The 21,223-nt window shown below is 50.8% G+C and overlaps 1 protein-coding gene across 3 annotated transcripts in view; it reads right to left on the bottom strand.

The window, feature by feature from the left end:
* Positions 1 to 21,223, bottom strand: part of ST8SIA5 (ST8 alpha-N-acetyl-neuraminide alpha-2,8-sialyltransferase 5) — a 47,535-nt gene that overhangs the window by 19,017 nt on the left and 7,295 nt on the right. Inside the window, exons 2-3 of one of the 3 annotated variants that reach the window (XM_066246428.1) lie at positions 17,917 to 18,024; positions 3,610 to 3,702 (exon numbers count right to left, since the gene is read on the bottom strand). The exons of 1 other annotated variant lie outside the window; for it this stretch is intronic. In XM_066246428.1, coding sequence (XP_066102525.1) covers positions 3,610 to 3,702; positions 17,917 to 18,024 — 201 coding nt within the window. The remainder of the gene's footprint in view (positions 1 to 3,609; positions 3,703 to 17,916; positions 18,025 to 21,223) is intronic. One more of the 3 variants, XM_066246429.1, reaches the window with a different exon arrangement.

The raw sequence follows: 21,223 nt of genomic DNA, 5'->3' as shown, positions 1-21,223 counted from the left end.
CGGTGCAAGGCCCAGAGGACCAGCTTGGATAGTTGCTCAGTTCAGGGGACCAGAGCAGGTATCCCCAAAGCAGAGGTGAGAACTAGAGTCAAACATGCCAAAGACCGAACACCACCAACATGAGTCATGACAAGGGACAAAGAGTGGGCGTAGATCCTGGGGGAATACTAGACCCCCCACCACACCCCACAGCATTGTCATTCAGGCTTGAAACAGGGCCCCGGTAATTTCTAATTTGAACCTTATATGGAAGGTTTGATAAGAACTATTATAAGCTGAGTAGTGTCTCCCCCAAAGCTCATATTTTGAAGCTCTAACCACCGGCATCACAGAATGTGACTGTATTTGGAGATGGGATCTTTAAAGAGGCAGTCAAGTTAAAATGACATCACTAGGGTATGCCCTATCCACTGTGACTGCTGTCCTTATAAGAGGAAATTAGGACACAGTCACACAGAGGGGTGACCGTGTGAAAATCAAAAGGGAAGGCAGCCATCTAAAAGCCAAAAAGATACTCAGCAAACACCAGCACGGCTGACACCCGGATCTCAGATTTCTAGCCTACAGAACCACGAGAAAGTAAAGTTCTAGTGTTTAAGTCACCCAGTCTGTGGTACCTTGTGATGGGAGCCCAACCAAAGCAATATAGGAAATAATGCCAACATATAAAAAATATATGGGTAGAGAAATGGGAAGCAACATAAAAGGAAGCCCAATATATGGGGTCTCTCAAGTCTTCCTATGCAGACCTTGAAGTAACCATGTATAAGATACTGTCTGCATTTTATAATTTAAAAATTATAACCCTGGTCAGGTAGCTCAGTTTATTAGAGTGTCATCCGATATGCCAAGGATGTGGGTTTGATTACCAGGTCAGGGCACAAACGAGTCAATCAATGCTTGCATAAATAAGTGGAACGATAAATCTGTTTCTCTCTCTCTCCCTCCCTTCCTCTCTCTCTAAAATCAATAAATTTTTTTAAAAATTTAATCAATGATTTATCTTCGAAAACTCTATGATGTATTCTCAGTGGCAGTGCTCTGGCTCTGCACATGCAACATTTGAGGGCCTGCGATCTCTGAATTCTGAGAAAAAATAAAATCTCTCTGCTTATGAGCTTTCAGAATGGGTGCCTAACTGAAGATCGAACACCCACCTTTGCTACTAAATCCCAGCTTCTCCAGGGAGTGTATCCGACACTGATCATGTGGCACTTCCCCAACACTCACTTCAAACCCTTCCCAGTGCCCTCACAGAAAGAGTACACCTAAATCCGCCCCACAAGGCCCGGCCCCTGCCTGCCCTCTAGCAGCATTGCTTCCGTTTCCCCCTCTCCTGCTGGCATTCAAGCTGCCCTGACCCTGCACAGCCTGGGGCACAGCAGGCTCCTGCCTGGCACAGGGCCTTTGCACAAACTTCCCTTGGTCAGGAATTCTTCTGGCCTATTTAATTCCTACCACCCTTCAGACCAGAACACCAGCATTGCTTCCTCAGAGAAGCCTTGCCTGAAAACCCCTCCCCCCCAGCCCAGGTCAAGTTCCCTGTCACCCCCTTGTCTCCCTAAGGTAATCAGTTATTAATATCCACGTCCCCCACTGGGCTGTGAGCTCCATGAGGACAGATACCACAGGGTATGCTCAGAGGGGGAGCTGCCATGTGTGTTTACCTCAGAGAGGGTATACAGCCCCTTTGTTAGCACAGACACCATGAACAATGCAGCTAATCCCAGCTGGACAGTCAGTCTTCTGGAAATTTCCTGCAGCTACTAAGCTTAATGGAGTCTGAATGGCAACCCAAAATAGCCATTGCTGCTGCGGACAGTGGTTCCAGAGAGGAAAGAAAGGGAGGGAAGGGAAGGGGATGGAAGAGGCACACAAACACTTACTGAACACCTGCTATGTGTGCTACTACGAGGTGGACCGCTGGGCTTCCTCATGTTATTTCAGTTAGTCTCTATGACAACCCTGAAATGCGAGGAAGAAGGGTCCCCATTTTTGTAGGTAAGAGAAGGCTCAGAGTATAAAGATGAGGAGCTGGGGAGACCCAGCATCGGCTTTGGATCCCAGGCCTGCCTAACCCCAAGGCCCACATTCTTTCCATGGCCCACGCTACCTGGAAGCCACGTCAAATGGCTAATGGAGCAATGGCTCCTGCCTGTGGGTCACGGACAACAGTCCAGAGGTCACGCCATGGGCCCATGTGTCCACAGGAGCACCCAACACTGCCTGACTCAGAACAAACCATATTTCTTCCATAGCCAGATGTAACTGTTCTCGAATAAATACACATCCTGCCGTGTATAACACAACAGAAATTCCTCTAAATGGGATTACCGAGTTCCCGGCAGCCCCAGGAGGGCAGGAAAGCTGGGGAGGCTCCCACACTACAATGTTCAGCACGCGATGCACTTTTCCACACACAGGTAGTAAAAGAGTCATGGTTGATGTATTGTTGAGTAGGAAGGGGAGAGTACAGTTATTTTGACATTTATGTGAAAAACAAAAAGAAAAGCAAGGCCCTGGCCAGTTGGCTCAGCGGTAGAGAGTTAGCCCAGCATGTGAAAGTCTTGGGTTCAATTCTCGGCCAGGGCACATAGGAGAAGTGCCCATCTGCTTCTCCACCCCTCCCCTCTCCTTCCTCTCTGTCTCTCTCTTCTCCTCCTGCAGCCAAGGCTCCATTAGAACAAAGTTGGCCCAGGCGCTGAGGATGGCTCCATGGCCTCTGCCTCAGGCGCTATAATGGCTCTGGTTGCCACAGAGCAACGCCTCGGATGGGCAGAGCATCGCCCCCTAAAGGGCATGCTGGGTGGATCCTGATTAGGCGCATGCAGGAGTCTGTCTCTCTGCCTCCTCGCTTCTCACTTCAGAAAAATACAAAAAAAAGGGGGGAGGGAGGGAGGGGGGGAGGGAGGGAGGGAGGGAGGGAGGGAGGAAGGAAGGAAGGAAGGAAGGAAGGAAGGAAGGAAGGAAGGAAGGAAGGAAGGAAGGAAGGAAGGAAGGAGAAAAGCAAGAAAGAAAAAGTGAAAAATATGCATAACAAGTGCTAAGTTTTACACAGACCATCCGGAAGGATGCAGAAGGACACAGTGGTTGCCTCTGAGGTGGACTGGGGGGGCTGTGGGCAGGGGACTTCTCACTCTATGTCTTCTTTGTACTTCTTAAGTGTTGTGTCATTTAAATAAAAAAAAATTTTTAATGTAATGAATATAAAATTTTTTTAAAAACCTAGCAAGAAGGTGATGCTAAACCTTCAGCACAAAGGACTAAATTTCAGGTGACATGCTCTCGAGTCCTCTTCAATTTCTATACATGAGGAGCCAGTGATGATAAGCTCGGAGACTGGTAACTGAGCCGGGGGCTGGAAGGCCAGAGTCACTAGAGGTGACCCTGCGAACTTGGGGTTTTTTCATAAAACATAATCATCCCCACGTGTAGCCCCGGGGCTCTCCACATGCCAGGGCCCTGGGAAGCAGACCACATTCTTGCCCTGTCGGGATCCACTGTGGTCCCTATTTCTTTCCACCCCAGTCCCCAGCCTGCCCCCGGCGTTGCCCCACCCGCACATGCAGCATGCAGCATGCCCCCACCACCCACCCCGGCCACACTCACATGGACAGCACCTTCACCTCCAAGATCTCGTTCCTCAGCTCCAGACATCTTGTGGAGTTATATTCTAAAGGGCCCTCATAAAATTCAAAGTACCTGCAAACCAACGGGGACAGAGGTTACTATGCAGAAAAGCTGGCCTGACTTGGGGGCCTTGTTGGGGGGCGGGGAGGGGTCTGGCCTGGTCAGATAAATAGAGCAAACCAGCCCCACCCAGCAGCTGACCTGGTGGAAGGCTCCAGGGCCACTGGGGTCTCCAGGTTGCTTAGTGGGTGGCTGGTTGCTCACAGCGCCCCACCCCCCTGGGAGTGTACGCAGTTATGGAGCATGGCCCTGTTACAGCAAATCATGCCGTGCAGAAGCAGGTTGGTTCCAGGCTGGTGGCTGCGAAGGGGAAGAGGAGGAGGAGGGTGCTCTGGGCACGTTCTGGCCCTGGCTCTTCCTGTGATCAGTCACTGAAGGAGGCAGAGGCTGCTGCCTCCAGCCAGTCCTGCCCTTCCTTGCCCCTTTATCGTCCTCTTGGGAAAGTGTTACACAATGACAGCCACCAGCAGAGCTGAGATCTACTGCTTTTCCTACTGTACAAGCATTTCCATTTCCGTTAGCTCACTCGATTCTCACGCTCACACTGTGACAAGGTGACACTGACATGTCTTTCTCCCCATTCAGCAGCTGGGAAAACTGAAGCTAAACAGATGGAGCTCCTGGTCCCACTATCAGTGTGGGGCACGGCCGGGCTTGGTCTAGATCCCACTGCAGAGGAATCCAGGCCCCTGCAAGACCAGCTGGTCTCGGCATGTCAGGCCACCTCAGCTTCGTGCAGAGCAACAAATCCAATTTCGGCAAATGCTGGCCGAGCCCACGCTCCGGGCTGAGAGCTGGGCCAGCACTTGACATGGAGGCATCCACTTTGATCTTTACAACTAGCCTACAAGAAAACTGGTGGTTATAAGCATGGGAACAGGCTCTGGGAGTGACTGACGTGCCCGGAGTTATGAAGACAGAAGGTGGCAGAGCGGCAACAGGGACCTGGATTTGACTCAAGGCTGCTCCTCTCCCCTCACTTACAAGGACAGCTGGGGTCCCTGGAAAGGGGCCTCTGGCCTCGCACAGCCACTGGGTGAGGAGATCTTTCCGGCCTCCCCTTTTCACACCCAGGAAGGAAGAGCACACTTAACCTGGGGGGGAGGGTGGTGATGAGCTGGAGGGAACGTTCTCTCATTCTCTTGAGGATAAAAGATAAAATGCAGTAGAACTGCTGCTCTCGGCCAAGGAGGAAGGGTGGGGCCTCCCAGGGCAGAAGCCAGGTGCACCTTCCCCTCGAGGCCTCTGTCTGGACGGTGTTCAGAAGAGGTCGGGCAGAGGAAGCTGGCGGACCGACCCAATGGCAGCCTCGACACCATGGAACCAGGAAGTCGGCAGGGGCCAGCCACTCCAAATGTGGGGTCAGGGACCTCATCATAGCCCTAGAGAGATGCCCCAGGCCTGCTTCTGGGCCCCGCAATCCATGAGCAAGGATTTAAGATAAAGTCATTCTTCGGGCACTTCCCAGAAACTTTCCCAACCTGCGTCAGGGCATGTGTTCCCACAATGTCCAACTTACCTGTGCAAACTTCCGTATGGGCTGCTTCAGAACTACCAAATCATTTTACCTAATGAATCAGCTACATTTAAAAATATTTGCATGCTAAACGACTATGAACTTCATATTTAATACTTTTTAAAATATTCTATTTATAAATATTTGTTATTTTTAATTTTAATAAAATTTAAGTTAATTTTAAAGTATAACTATATATTTAAGTAATTTAAAATATTTAAAAATATTAGAACAAAATATTTGTTTTAAATAATTTTTAAATATAATTTCATACTTTAAATATATTTATGTATGTTCTTAATAATTTTAATATAACTTGATAGCTAATCTTAAGGTATTATAATTATATACTTAAGTAATTTAAAATACTTTAAAATTTTTAAACATTTCATACAACAAATTGGTTCCTATTTACAAAATAAGTCAGCTCCTTGCTCCCCTGTCATAAAAGAATTGAGGCAGAGTTAATAAGAATTAGGCATTGGGGGTCCCCAGGATATGACACTCACTTTATTCTCTGTTTCCTGAACTTTCTCTGTTGTTCTCACCCAGCAAACTTATATTGATCCTTCAGTACAAAGTTCAAATGCTTCCACTTCTGGGAAGGCTTTTCAACCTTCACCTCTTAAGGTGCTTCTGTACACTGTCTTTTAATTAGAACAAATAATATTGTATTCAAATAGTCTGTTTTTACATCTGTTTCCCCTTCCAAACTGTGAGCACGGAACTCTGTTATTTCTGTAGCTTCAGTACTACAGAGTCAGGAAGGCTAAGAACTACATTTCCTAGACTCCCTTGCAGCAAGGGTTCTGAATGACATTTAGGTTCAAGCAATCAGAAGCACTTGCATGAGACTGTTATTGGAGAATAATGACAAGGCTCAGGGTGTTGTTCTGCTGGTGCAGAATGTGGCAGAGGTGGCATGGCTCTTGGAAACTGTAGTGGTGGCAACGCCTTCATGATTATATCGAAGGCGGCAGCTTTCATGGTGGCCTCAATTCACAAATGTAATTTGGGGAGGCATTTCTGGAAACTCTAACTGGTGTCTTTCTTCAGCTTTTTCCAGTGATTCTGAGCTAGCTGTATCCTTGACAAATGCCCTTCTGCTCGAATTAGTTAAAATAAATTCTGTTATCTGTAACTAAGAACATGGTGTCAGCCTGGGGCCACAAGGAAAGTCCATGATCTTGGCTCTAACTCCTGACGTTTTTCAGTCACACAACAGCAGATGAGGTCTGGTGTCTTATCACAAAGATCATCCCTTTGTAACCAGAGCCCGTGTCTCCCAGCCCTTTGGAATCCAATGAGTCATGTGAAGCCATGATCTCCAGCTGCAACCAGAAAAGCTCCAGATTCAAATAATGCCAGAGACCAGGAGAAAGACCTATCCTAGGGCGTTCAGGGAGTTGGGAGGCTTGTGGATACATCTTGGATATGCCTCTAAACCAGCTGTGTAGATTTGATACCAAGGTTCCCTCAGGATCTCCCGCTCACTAACCAAGGCAGGTCGATACTATGAATTAATGGTCCACAAGCAGGAAGAAGTTAAAACTGATCAGCATCTCCCCTTTGATCAGCTAGGCCCTCCACGACCTCCACTCTGCCTTACCTCCACCAGCCTCCCCTCGGCACCCCTTTCTCCTGAATCCCCACATCACTCATATAAGGAACGAGGCAGTACAATAATCCCAAGTGCTCTTGTGCCATTGCTTAGTGGCTGGTGAGTGGAGATGCTCTCAGAACTGGGTTCACATCCCTTCTCTGCCCCTCACTAGCCACCTAGGTCACTTTTCTGAGCCATAGTTTCCCCATCTGTAAAATTAGCATTAAAAAAAATGCAGTGCATGTGTAACAGGGTTAAGATAAAATACTGATGACAGTTTCAGGGAAAACAGTAGCATAGTGCCAGGCACACAGGAAGTACCCCAGAAATGTTCATTCCCTTCCACCCCCCTTTTTCTTGCTACTAAAGGGCGAGAGCTGAGAGTGGGTGCCCAGGGAGTCAGCCACTTGCTTACACTCCCTCAGTTCATGGCGGAGCTGAGTCAGGGATGAATAACTCAGGAAGTTTCTCCACCGTCTGGATCCTCCTTCTGCTGAGATCAGTAAACCCCTCTCCTGCCACCCGGCAAATCAAGCCCATGATGAGCTCTGCATGGAGGACGGATGTCCTTGGTCACCCATCTCTGCTGCAGGTTCGCTGGGCTAACTCTGTTTCTGAGGCTTTGACACTTGAGGGGCTCTCCCTCCCGGGCTAGCGTGGGGTTCCTTGAGACAATAAAGGATTAACTCACTCCAGGGCCTGCGAACATGCCTTTCACATGCAAACCAAGCAATACAGAGCTCATACCTCACTCCTACCAACTCCTCTCACACTCAGGGCTACTGTGCCAGGTGCCCTGAAAACACTCCAGGTGGTACCTAAGTCAAAGTCATCAAAACTGATCTATGCTTGGGTCTAAAGCCTCAGTTTTCCCATCCAGAAAATGGAGCTAGTAGCCCTTGCTTCCTTCTCCACCCTACCTGGGCTTTACTTGGGGGGTGGAGGGCAGAGAGAAGCTGTACTGCCCCATCAGCCTCTAAAGACGACTGACTTGAGGGAATAAAGTTGCGAGAAGCACCGCCACACTAGACCACCTCTAGAGCTGCTTCTGACCTGATGCCCAAGGGCTGCATGCATTCTGGAGGAAGCCAAGCAAATCTATAGACTTTTATGCAGACATCAAACATAAGGCTTACACTGTTTTTTATAATGACATAGGAAGAGGCTCACATGATAATATTAAGTGGAAAGTGTGATTCCAAAAAGAATTATATATACGTACGTGAATGCATGGGAAGAGAAAAGGATTGTAACAAAATATGAACAGTGGGTTTTAAAGTGATTTAAAAAATATTTTTCTGTAATGGGTTACACCTCTTTTATTACTGAGAATCCCTAGCAAATGCCCTTTTAGTTTAAATCTTAGATCTCCTTCGAAATAGTTCTAGCTTCCCCTCAACCTGCTACAAGTTTGCAGGGAGCAGTTTCTCCAACCTTCTTAACTCCATTAGCCTCCCAAGGTGAGTTAGTCACTGTCTCTTCTTTCAGTTCTGGAAAGATGATCTGCTGTAGATGCAGCTCAAAGGGGAGGGGACCCTGGCAGCACATTCAGACACCTCACTGATATAAATAGTCCCCAGCGGTCAGATCAGGAACCCAACTCATCTCAGATGCCACTTGGCTTCCGGCAGCCAAGTCCGATGCTGGTGCCAGGCTGCCTCCACCCTGCCCCGTCTCTGTGCCCTCAAGGTGGGTGGAAAGGCTAGACAGCCCTGGCTGCCGAATCTTCAGGTGATGGCCTCCACTGAGTGAGAAGGCCCAAGGTGGAGGTAGTCTGGATGGTCCTGGATGAACTTCCCCCCCTCCCACCCAGACATGGGCCCCAGTTTTAGAGGTTAAGGAGGCCTCCTTTCAGCAGGCCCAGGGGCTGGTGTGCAGACAGGCTGGCTCTGTCATTCTGCCGGCCCTTCCCCAAGAGCCTGTCCCACGGACAGGTTGACCTGATCCCCCCCAGAGCTTCTCTAGGACCATGGGGTCTTCCTCGGCAGCCTCAGTACTTTGAGCCCCAGCAACTACAGGCCGGTCCAGGATGAGGCTCCTGCATTCAGCGTTCTGTCTAAGACTGCCCTTCCTCTCCAGACGCTGACGGTGGTCAGGGGAACAGAGCCCAGGGAGGTCGCTGTGTTATGAGAAAACGCACCTGCCCGTTAGGCCTCCACCAGCCCCAGGAGCAGGCAGCGGCCCCAGCTCAGCAATCTAAACCCCTGATCTCCTTGTCAAGCCTGACGCACAGTCTCCAAGAACTACAAAGTAGTTTGTTTATTCCACACTGGGTAGGAAACCGTGTGGGTATGACACCTCAGTACAAATTAGGAAAAAGCACCTTTTCCTCCGGATGAACTAAGCCACGCGCCAGGCACACGGCTTGTCAAGTGAGAGCGTGCTGGATTTCAGCCCCACCTGGCCCCTCGCTGGGACCTTCTGTGCAGTGCCCACCCTGCTCAGCTGGCTGTGTGTGCAGCCTGATGCCAGACTCTAATTTTGTCTCATTTAATCCTCTCAACTGCCCTGTGAGGCAGGATTTATGTCCCCATTTTATATCCAAGACTCCAACTCCAAGAGGTAAAGTAACTTGCCTACAGTCCTTCGGCTAGTAATGGTGGCATTAGAAAGGGAACTTCAGCCCTCCAAGAGCCCAAAACCCAAGTTCTGACTCTGACAAGCAACAGCCCAGTCACTGGGGTTTTCACAGCGAGCAGCCCCCTCCCTCTCACAAGGCAAACAGCCCCCTCAGCAAGCTCAGTGCTATTTCTAGAGCCAGAACAGCTGCTGTCTCGAGACAGCGCATTCTGTCAGAGCAAACACACAGAAATCAGAGCCTAACAATCGCAGCCTGACAACTCAGAGCACTGGAGTGTCTTCCCAAACAGGTACAGAGAGAGGCAAGAGGGGCTCGGCTGTTAAGCACTGAGGGTCACAGCTGCCAGCAGGAGGCACTGGCCCTCCTGGTGGTGGAGAGACCTATCTCAGACCCCTGCTGGACCATGGCCCTCTCTGAACCATGGTTTCCTCATCCGTTCACAGAAATCCCGGAGCTTGAAAAATCAAAACTGAAAGCTAAAGAGCCCGATGTTCTGAGTGCCACCCTTTGTAGTCTTGTGCCAATCTGCTTCTGGTGTGAGCCTCACTGAAGTGTCATCCCTGGCATGGGTTAGGAATTGGGAGTCAGGGGCAAAGCCTAATGTGACATTCCTCCTTCCCCCAGACAGTGGTTCTGCAGGGGCCCAGGTCACATGTCTAGCACATGCCTGCAAGAGCACATATTTGAAGGCCTTATTTGGGGGGCCAGACCAGGGAGCCCTGAAGAGTTCCCCTTGTAAGATTCAGCTCACCAGCCAGAAGCCTCCAGGTGTCTAAACTTGCTCTGACCAACCTTCCTCATACACATCATACTACTGCTGCTAGGGGACTTCACCACTGCACCCCCAGAGAGCTGCATCCGAGTGGCCTCTTCCCAGTTCTCATCACTCAGTCTCGTCACTTCACCTCCCTTAGCAGGCCTCTTCTCCATCCAGGGCCAGGGACATGGTCCAGCCTTCATTCTCCCTGGATTAGTCTCCATCTGGAACATCACATCCTAGGGGTCGGCTTCCCTTGGCAGCCTTCCCGCCCTCTATCATGGCCATTGATGAAGGGGGTGCAGGTTACGCGTGGCTACACGGAGTGGAAAACTGGGACGGCCTCAGGCACTTCCCTTATGAGCACCCTCTAACTTGGGTAGTGGGTGGATGCTTGGGCCCCCAGCGCAACCCAGACCCTTTTCCTTCCCATTCTCACTCCGTCCTGTGGCCTCCTGCCCTTGCTAAGTGACTGGTATAAAATTCATAAACACGGTCTTGCCCTGGCCGGTTGGCTCAGTGGTAGAGTGTCAGCCTGGCATGTGGGAGTCCAGGGTTCAATTCCCGGCCAGGGCACACAGGAGAAGCACCCATCTGCTTCTCCACCCTTCCCTCTCTCCTTCCTCTCTGTCTCTCTCTTCCCCTCCCGCAGCCAAGGCTCCATTGGAGCAAAGTTTGCCTGGGCGCTGAGGATGGCTCTGTGGCCTCTGCCTCAGGCTCTAGAATGCTCTGATTGTGGCAGAGCGATGCCCCAGATGGGCAGAGCGTCACCCCCTGGTGGGCGTGCTGGGTGGATCCTGGTCAGGCGCATGCGAGAGTCTGTCTGACTGCCTCCCCGTTTCCAACCTCAGAAGAGAAAAAAGAAAAAAAAAGTAAAATTTATAAACACGTTCTAGTTCTAGGAGGCCAGGAGCACAGGAGCCATGGAGGAGAGGAGGGAGAGTAGGTGATGTCCACTGAAGGAGAACCGGGCGATTGAGGGGGCTGATGTGGGGTGAGGAGGGGGTGAGGTCCCAACAGGCACCTGTAATCATCTGATTTGGAAACACAGCCCCTGAAAGGGAGCACCTCCTACCCAGTGAGTCAGGGGCAAAGCCTCGGTCAGACTCTCCCCGAGAGGTCCACTCAAGGGACCCCACCAGGGACTGAGCAAATTGGCGGTTTTAGAGATAAGAACATTGAGGCTCAGAAAGGTTCGTGAAAGTGGTTATTTGTCCAGGAGACTCAATCCAGATTCAATGGAGGATCATGTGCTCAGGGGACAAGGGAGCTCATGGAACGGCATGACTGGCAGAGCACCTGTCTGCAGTCGGCCTCCTCCGTGTGGCCCCACAGGCCCGTGGCAGGTGCTTGGGAAGAACAGGAGTTGTGCCATCTTTGTTTGGTTCCTCCAGCACCCAGCCCAGAACACTTTGATCCTTCAAATTCTTCCCAGCTGGATGGAGCCCAAGAACTCTGTCCCTTTATTTATGCATTTATTTTTGTCCTTTTTTGCAGAACTGAAAATTGACCAGAAAGGCATATGCAAAGCTAGCCTGCACCCACAATGCAGGTGTGCAAAACCACTGCTGCCTGGCCTCCAAAAGCTGTCACCACATCTGGAAGGCCACCATGGAAAATTGTTTCCTGGGGGGTAACGTCGCCACTGAGGGCTCTTCTTTGAAAGGCAGACTTCCCAGGAGCAGGTGGGAGGAAGCATTTTTAGGGGTAATAACCAGGAAATACTAAGCACAGGGGCTGGGGTTTCACAGAAGATGAAAACTGGGAGGGGGAGCAGAGATGAAAGACCCTACAGATCCTCTTGCATGTAGCGCTAGTGACAATAGTGCATTGTGGGAAGGGAATATGCACAATTATCTACTTGAATCAACATGGCCATTCCATTTAACAGCCATTAACAGGGGCAGAGGGCAAGACTAGACAGGATGAGAGGGCTGGGGAAGGAAAGCTAAGGAGACACAACCCAGCCCTGGATGGCCTGGCCGCAGCCCGGACAGAAGAATCCCTTCGTCCAGCATGACCCATTAGTGCTAAGACCCCGGAGTCATACTGGATGGTGACTCAGTTTCCCCATCTGTAAATGGGGGCAATGACAGTAGCCACCCCAAAGGTCTGAGGTTAAGGATGCAATGCAGTAAGACCCCTGGCCCACAGCTCCCTACAGCGCGTGGCCATGGGCACCGACTGCGGAGGGCCAAGCCAAGACTCACCCTCCACAGGAGCGCCTCTGACTTCTACACGGAGCTCCGGGAGCACTCGCTATCTGGCCCACACAATTTATTACCTGATTATATACTGTCTTGAAACAATTAGGGAACAATTCAATCCAGCATGATAAAGTGCTGAACTGAATTCCATCAGGTTTCTTCCTGCTCTAAAGTAGGACAATCGTGCTGTGAGCTCTAGACACACACAGACCTCACCCCAGAGAGGAGGGCTATGGCCCAGGCCCGACACTCAGTTTAGGATTGTTTTTTTTTTCCTCCTATGGTTTCTGCTACCCTCCTTCTAGGAAGCCTACACCCCACTGGAAGCCCAGCTGCACAGGAAGAATACTGTCCGAGGAACAGGCAGCTTGGGTGGGGGGTGGCTTGGCCAGCTCCACTCCAGAATGCAGAAGTATCCCTTGAGTTGTCTTTGTATACCATCTCTGCCATCCTATCCCAAACCTAGGGGCCAAGGCTGTGTAGAGTCTGGGAGGAGGGACCGATGAGGCCAGCCAGCTAGCTAAGCCATCTGTGTGTTATGTCTGAAGTTAGAGGGCCCACACGATCCTGCGGGCACAGGGGTCTGGCCCAGATCTCCAGGGCAGGAGGCTCCTCGGGATTTGATGAATACTTGAGCAAACATGGAGGGTTTCTGTGCCCTGGCTGAAGAGTGTTCTGTGTGTAATGATAGGAATAACCCTTTGTGCAGACACATCTTACAGAATGCAGAGTTGAAGGGGCCATCCGGGAAGGCTTCAGGCAGGAGGTGGAATGGGAGGTGGATACTGGTGGGAGAACTAGGATTCGGATGTGGAGCAGGTTGCCGATGGCAGAAGCTGAGTGGAGCCCTTTGTGCTGTGGCTACGGGCCAGGCTGAGGGTCACTGCCTGGGGACTCCTGCCTCAGCTACCTCAGCCCCTGTGACAGGGGATTCTTTCCCTGGGATGTCCTGAGGCAGGGGGTGTGATGCTGCCCACCCTGCAGGATCAAGACCACCAAGGGCATTGCTGCCTTCGGCCACCCTCTCAGTAGTCACTGGGCAGGCAGGCGACCAGCCAGGCCAGCAGACCATCCCCCTCCCCACCCCCTGTCCCCTCTTCCCTGCTCCCAGACTGGTGAAGCTCTGTGGGGGGTGTATGGGAGGTATCTCAGTTTGTTATTACAGAAGTGTATAATCCGCCTTCATGCCTTCTCTCTCCTTCTTCTATAACCTCCCACCTCAGTCTCCCTTTTCCCACTCTGCCATGAGAACTCTCAGACCACCCTGCTACCTGCTCTTCTCAAGAGAAAGTTCTCTATCATTTAAATGGTGAATGGTTTTATGACCTCACAGTGTATTCCATCACTGGGGTATCATTTTCAAAAACAGAGACAGGAGAGGACAAGGAGAAGGTTTAATCCAAAGGAATAAACCTCTAAGGGAGAATTCAGGGACAATGACATTGAAGTCTGCTTTCTGACCAATAGCCTTTCCTTGTTTTTTGTTTTTTGTTTTGAGAGAGAAAGGAGACAGAGAGAGAGTGTGTGTGTGTGTGTCAGGGACAGACAGACAGACAGGAAGAGAGAGGGATGAGAAGCATCAATTTGTAGTTGCGGCACTTTAGTTGTTCACTGATTGCTTTCTCATATGTGCCTTGACCTGGGGGCTCCAGCTGAGCCATTGACCCCTTGCTCAAGCCAGCGACCTTGGGCTCAAGCCAGCACCCTTGGGCTCAAGCCAGCAACCTTTGGGCTCAAGCCAGCGACCATGGGGTCATATCTATGATCTCACACTCAAGCCAGCAACCCTGCCCTCAAGCTGGTGAGCCCGCACTCAAGCTGGCAACCTCAGTGTTTAGAACCTGGGTCCTCAGTGTACCAGGTCAACACTCTATCCACTGCACTACCACCTGGTCAAGCACCAATAGCCTTTCCTATGTCCCTGCTTAATTCCTTCTTTTATTCAAGTAACATTTATTGAGTGCCCACTGCATGGCAGGTGCCATACCAGGTGCTGGGAACTCAAAAATGGAAAGGCACAGTCGCTGTCTGGCGGGGAGATGGAAACACTAACACATAATTTGAACAAGATGAAAACTGTCAAAGAGCTTCCTGCTTCCTCAAAGCACCCACTGAAATAGAAGCATGTGCTGATTAAAAATCATTCCTATCTGCTCATTAAAGCAGTTCCCCTAAGATGCTTATTGGACAACGCTTTCAGACCTAGACTGGAAATTAACAAAGCTACATTTCAGTGTATATTTTATAACTCACTCACTTTCCAGGACAGCCTGGACGTCCCCCAGCTCATGTCCCCCAATGAGATTACCTGACCACAGCCTTCACCATCACTGTCGGGCCTGCACTTTCTTTGTGGTCCTGTTTGGAGTTTTCCAAACAGACGGTTTGGATCCGCTCCGTCTCCTTGTGGCTCCTGGTTGACTATCCGGATTATGAGTCATGTGCTTTCTTGCCCCTCTTTGTCCTCTGGTTAATTTTTTAATTTTATTTTATTTATTTATTTTTTCATTTTTCTGAAGCTGGAAACAGGGAGAGACAGTCAGACAGACTCCCGCATGCGCCCGACCGGGATCCACCTGGCACGCCCACCAGGGGCGACGCTCTGCCCACCAGGGGGCGATGCTCTGCCCATCCTGGGCATCGCCATGTTGCGACCAGAGCCACTCTAGCGCCTGGGGCAGAGGCCACAGAGCCATCCCCAGCGCCCGGGCCATCTTTGCTCCAATGGAGCCTTGGCTGCGGGAGGGGAAGAGAGAGACAGAGAGGGAAAGCGCGGCGGAGGGGTGGAGAAGCAAATGGGCGCTTCTCCTATGTGCCCTGGCCGGGAATCGAACCCGGGTCCTCCGCACGCTAGGCCGACGCTCTACCGCTGAGCCAACCGGCCAGGGCCTCCTCTGGTTAAATGTATGGTACCTCCTGACTTCCCTTGAACTCTGCTAATAATGAATGATAACAGACTGCACCCCACTTCAACACGCCACACACCTATACAGAGAAAAACCTGGCGTGTGTTGAATTATTCAGCAGGTGAATGGTATAACCTGTTATCACACACCCCAGGCATGGAGGGGGCGCACTGGAATGGCAGACTTCACTCTGGAGGGCACTGTCCATGGCGTCCCAGTTATGTCCTCCCCCACGCCCTGCAAATCTGCCGCCAGGAGCTGACCTGCCCATTTTGAAGAAGGTGGAAGCTGCTCTTTCTCTGAGGTAAAAATAAAATGTTTTAAACCCTGACATATGGATCAGTTCTATTCACATTCATCATTATTTCCCACATATTGTGGTTTTTCACAGATGTGGGTACTGTTGGGGTCAACTAATAACTGGAAACTGAAATTGGAACTGTTCCAGAAAGGACTTGGGACATGTGGTCCTCACATTTCTAAGGAAGTCCTTGGTCAAATGGCAGCTCTGCAGAAGATCAACTCAGCTGGTGACAACATTGAATAAAGGACGCCTGGATTCCAAAACCAAACTGATATTGCCAGCGATCTCTGACCCTGAGGGACCCTCGCAGATGACCTCTGACCCTGGGGGATCCCCAATGATGATCTCTGACCCTGAGGAGTCCCTGCAGATGACCTCTGACCCTGGGGGATCCCCAATGATGATCTCTGACCCTGAGGAGTCCCCGCAGATGACCTCTGACCCTGGGGGATCCCCAATGATGATCTCTGACCCTGAGGAGTCCTCACAGATGACCTCTGACCCTGTGGGATCCCCAATGATGACCTCTGACCCTGAGGGTCCCCACAGATGACCTCTGACCCTGTGGGATCCTCAATGATGATCTCTGACCCTGAGGGTCCCTGCAGTGACCTCTGACCCTGTGGGATCCCCAATGATGATCTCTGACCCTGAGGAGTCCTCACAGATGACCTCTGACCCTGTGGGATCCCCAATGATGATCTCTGACCCTGAGGGTCCCCGCAGATGACCTCTGACCCTGTGGGATCCCCAATGATGATCTCTGACCCTGAGGGTCCCCACAGATGACCTCTCACCCTGTGGGATCCCCAATGATGATCTCTGACCCTGAGGGTCCTCGCAGATGGAAAGGGGAGGCTGGCTCAGTCACTGAGAGAGGAAGAGGAAAAAAGGGAAGGATATGAGACAGGTTGTAGACAGAAAGGAAATGGAGGAGAAAGGCAGGAAACAAGGAAGGAGAAAAAAAAGTGGACCAGGAAAGGGGGCAGAAAGAAAGAAAGGCATCAACGGCCGAGAGAGGCAGAGAAATCAGAAACAATACTGCAGAAAGAGGAAGGAGGGGGAAAGCTGCTGGCAGTCGGAGAAGTTAGAGGTGGTGCTTGTGCAGCGGCTTCGGCCACTGCCCAGCATGGCTGCCCGATGGTCCTCCAGGAGCCTGTCCGGTCTTACTCACTGATTAGCGTTTTCTTTATGAAGACCTGAGCTCTTCCCAGAGCCCTTCCCAGGGAGACAGGCGCTTGCTGACTTATCTAGATCACCCCTACAGAGGGGGGTCACGCAGCAGAAAGGCCAACATTGGAGGCTCAACATTTGGAAGGGGCAACTCTGGACTCCTCACTCTTCCTGGGTGACATCCCAGAGGTCAAGAGGCTGGTCAGGGCTTCCAGCACACACCTGTGCCGACACCTCCTCAGCTGATTTATGACATGGGAGCCATATCTTTTCCAAAGCGGTGAACAAAATAACATGTATTGGGGGTCCCTGAAAACCATACTACTTCTCTGCAGGGTCAGCTGAATGTTCTGGTGTCAGTATAAACAGCAACAAACACTCAGACTTCTTTCCCGGGGAAACAGATTGAGAATTAGTCTGTTCTTCGAAATGCAAAAATGAGGAAGCAAAACCAATTAATCAGCCCCTGGAAGCCCTTAGCTGGTGGGTTCTGGCCACACCTACTCCAATAGAGAGAGCAACCTGCCTTGCCCGAAAAAACTCCTCACAATGCTTCCCTGCAAAGAGTGCATCCCGCCTGAGAATATTCCATTTTCGTTCATTCAACAAATAATTACGGGTCTCCCTCTGCTGAGTGTGCAGAGTGGCCTTAATCGCTGATTTTAGCTCAAACACTACAACAGATCAAGAAGAAATAACCACATGACGTTATGAATGTCATATCTCAGGGCCATCTTGACAAAACAGTTCTTCCCCAGCCCAAGTCAGCCTCAGCGGTGGGCAAAGGAGGAACCGCCTTTGCAGTGGGATTTCAGAGGAGCTGGGAACCCAGGGCTGCCACCCACCCCTGCTGCCACCCCCCAACACACACCTATACACCTTGCAGGCTGATATCCAAAATCCTGCAGCAGGTATGGAGCTGATACCATACCTCAAATGGAGGCTTGAGACCCCTCAGCCCACCTTCCAACAGAGGGGAGACAGTGAGTCCCTACTTTGTCGTAATTGAGTCCTAGCCCTCATCCCTCATGTCAAAGGAGACAAGTCAGGATCCCAAAATGAGTGAGCTGAGCTGTCTTCTTCCCTAAGGGCAGCTATGAGGATGGGCCATGGGGTGGGGGCTGCAGGGTCACCCCAGGAAAGGCTTCCCCCCCCCTGGTTATGTGCCCGGGTCTGTACCTGGAGCTGGAGTCACTGCCGCTGGGTGACTCTGGGATGTCCGTGATATTAAAGAGCCCCGTCCAATTGGCCAGCTGGTCGCCACTCTGCCAACCAAACTGGAGGCCTCTGGCAAGAGAACGAGGCAGTCGGTACTCACGTTCACGTGCTGGGTTAAGCCTGTCTACCAGAGAGCCACATACTGTCCTGTGCCAAGTGACACACTTCATGGAGACGAGGGTGATGCCCAACCATGAGGATGATGGTAATAAACGTTTACAGGATTCTCGGCTCAGCTACATCTATCCCCTCACTGCACCTTTCCTGGCAGAGCCGAGGTTACACACTGTGCACACAGGGAAACTGAGGCTTAGCCAGATCAAGGTCACAGTGCTCGCCTAACTCGCACATGTTGTGTCTCTCAGTTCCCACCTTGAGAGACTTACACCAGAAGGGCTCTCGCTTGCCAGCACTGGCCTCAGAGGCTGCCGGACAGACTGCAAAGCTTTTAATAAAATCTAGTTTCCCATCACAGAAGGCCACTTCTGGTTCAAGACAATTGTCTCAAAGCACATGGTAAGCTCTGCTCCCTCCCCAAACCTGGCTGAGATGACAGCAAAGGAATAAATAAAGGCATGTAGCTTGGAGAGATAGAAGGCGGCTGGTGACAACATTTGGGAAGATAAAAAGCAGGTGAGTAATTGCTTTAGACCAGAGCGAAATCCTGACTGTCCTTAAGAAGCAAATAAATCTATTTACTGTGCGCAACTCAGGAAGTTAGGGATGGTCCCAAAACGCCCTCACTTTCCCTTAATAACTCATCATCTTTGCTCTCCATGGACCATTTAGATTGTAACACACCCTGGCTAAAACATCCAATAAAAATCCAACCATACATTAATACCTCGTGTTCCCACAAAGCACCACTTCACTTCCGCCAGGGAGAGGGTCGGCCAGCCTCTGGGGCCAGACAGAGAAGGAGCGAAGTGGAAGAATGAGGGTGTGTGTTCTGCCTGCCTGCCTCCCTGCCAGTGTAGGTGCCCTGAGCTCCAGGCCACTGTTGTCACACGGGAAGGCAGGCCCCTACAACAAAATGCCACTTTGCTCAGTTTTCCAAGAGAGGCTAGAAATCCAGGCTTTTGATATCCCAAATTTTAAATGCTGATCGTTAATTCAAACTTGAAACACAATGCAGACTAAACACTTCTTGCAGCTTGGGGACCCACTGTTGCCCCTTCTTATATCATCTTGCTTGATCCTGGCCATAGTCCGAAGAGGGAGACAGAGTGGGCCTCTCCGTCACAGCTAAGGAAACTGAGGCAGACAGTGGGAAGTGGCCTCTCAGGCTGCTCGAGGCCTGGAACCCAGAAGTCCCCACTCCCAGTTCCATTCTTTGGCTACCAAAGTCCTGGCTCCTGTCATGGGAGTCAGCTGCCCACAGCATACCCTGGGGTCTTCCAGCTTGAGGGGGTCAGTGACCCAACCGCAGCCTCTGTCTCCTGCATGACAGATACACTCACCATTGCAAAAGGCACCCACAGAGGAAGCCCAGGTGAGTGACTTCAAGGGCTCTGCCTGTAACCACCCTTCTCCCTCCCACTCCACAAAGCACATAAAAGAAATGCAAATGCCCGAGCTGCTATTATTATAAGAATAACCTTGAGTTGGCTCTATTTGAGAAAAATAAATAAAAAAGAAGAAAATAATTCACAAAACATCAGTACTTAACTTTCCTGGGAGGATAATCTATTGCATTATTCATTTGTATTTTCTCTCCTCCATTTCCAAGAGGGGTAGTTTGGCTTTTTTTCCCTCCCTTACTTTAGGGCCACATAGGGTGTATGTGTGTGGGGGGAACAAAGTTGTGTTTGGCCATTGCAGAGGGACGCAGGGGGGGCCTTCAGGCCCAGGAGGGCTGGGTGGATGTGGGGAGACCACAGCTGAGCAGAAAAGTACTCAGGCCCAGGAAGCCCCTCTGCTATGGTGGGGTTCCTTCCCTGGGCTTCCCTTTAAATGGACAGCAGGACCCAGAGAGATTGATGCTTAGGGACCTCAGGAGGCTGGGCCAGGGCTCTAAAAGGGATCCAAAAGCCTCCAGAAAGCAATGAGCAGATTGGCTAAGGCTAGGATGGCCCCAGGACCCCTCACCCCCATCCAATCTTTGTTCCACAAGAGCCTCCATGGCTTTCATATGACCCTGGGAGGGAAGGCCCCTCAATAAAGTTAGACTCAATTCCCCATCAGCTAATGGGTAAGGTTTAGTTTTTGTCTTAATCAAAAGAAAAGGAGGCAATGAGCCATTTCTTTCACACCAAGCTTGTGAAATAAAATGCATAAACAGTCTTCTATTATTAATGAGCAAATCACTTGCATCGTACCTCACAGCTGACTGAAGATAGTTTTCCTTATCTATTCGTGCTATTTTTATTCTATTATATATGTGTATATATATCACATGTTTAGTTTATTGTATTAGTCTACACTTATTGCACAGCTGTGCCAGGCCGGGTGCTGAGGTTCAACAGGGAACAAATTAACAAAAGCCTTGCCCCCATGACACGGAATTTCTACCAGAGGAGGACAGATGCACCAGCAGTAGCCCAGCAGCCAACGCAACCCGTGGGGGGTCAGATGATGAAGAATGGTGCCGAGAAAAGTGAAGGGAGGCAGGGGGGCGGGAGCTTGGGGTGGGTGAGGGTGCTATTCCCCTTAGGGCAGTCTTCTTCTGGAGAGGGTGACACTGAGCAGGACACTGAGTGAGTGAGGAGGGAGCAGACAAATCCTCGTAAAGAATGCCAGGAAGAGGGCTAGCACCCGTGATGGCCCTGGGGTGACAGGGCGCCCACTTATTCTGGGGCTGGCAAGGTGGTCCGTGCGGCTGGGGCTCAGGGACAGACCGCTGGCAGGTGATGTAGCCTCAGTTCAGAGAAGCAGTGCCACCTTCCTGTGGCCCCTCAAAGCCATCCAAGATGGAGGGGTCCCCCATCTTCTGAGGAACAAATAACTCAGCTGGGCACCTGGGAGCCTGAGAGTGTGGTGCCCTTCCTGGGGCGCCCAGATTGCTCCCCCACACCTCCCACAGTCTTCTGCCCTCCCCAGATCCACATAAGGAGCTGGGCAGGGGGTCAGAGAGACTCTCAGAGGAGGTGCTGAGACCTTCCCCCCAGATCAAAGCGGAAGTGCCTGTCAGCTGGGAAGCCTTTTCAGCCGACTAATGGGCATAATTATCAGTTTCATGTCCCTCTTGCCTGTCCTTACTCCTGAATCACCAGTGACTCACATTACTTCCTTGTGAAGCAGCAGATGCTAACATTCCCCCCAGAAGCAG

Source organism: Saccopteryx bilineata, chromosome 11, assembly GCF_036850765.1.
Source record: "Saccopteryx bilineata isolate mSacBil1 chromosome 11, mSacBil1_pri_phased_curated, whole genome shotgun sequence".
Lineage (NCBI taxonomy): Eukaryota > Metazoa > Chordata > Mammalia > Chiroptera > Emballonuridae > Saccopteryx > Saccopteryx bilineata.
The sequence above is the reverse complement of the archived record's forward strand: the minus strand, read 5'-3'. Positions and strand labels throughout refer to the sequence as shown.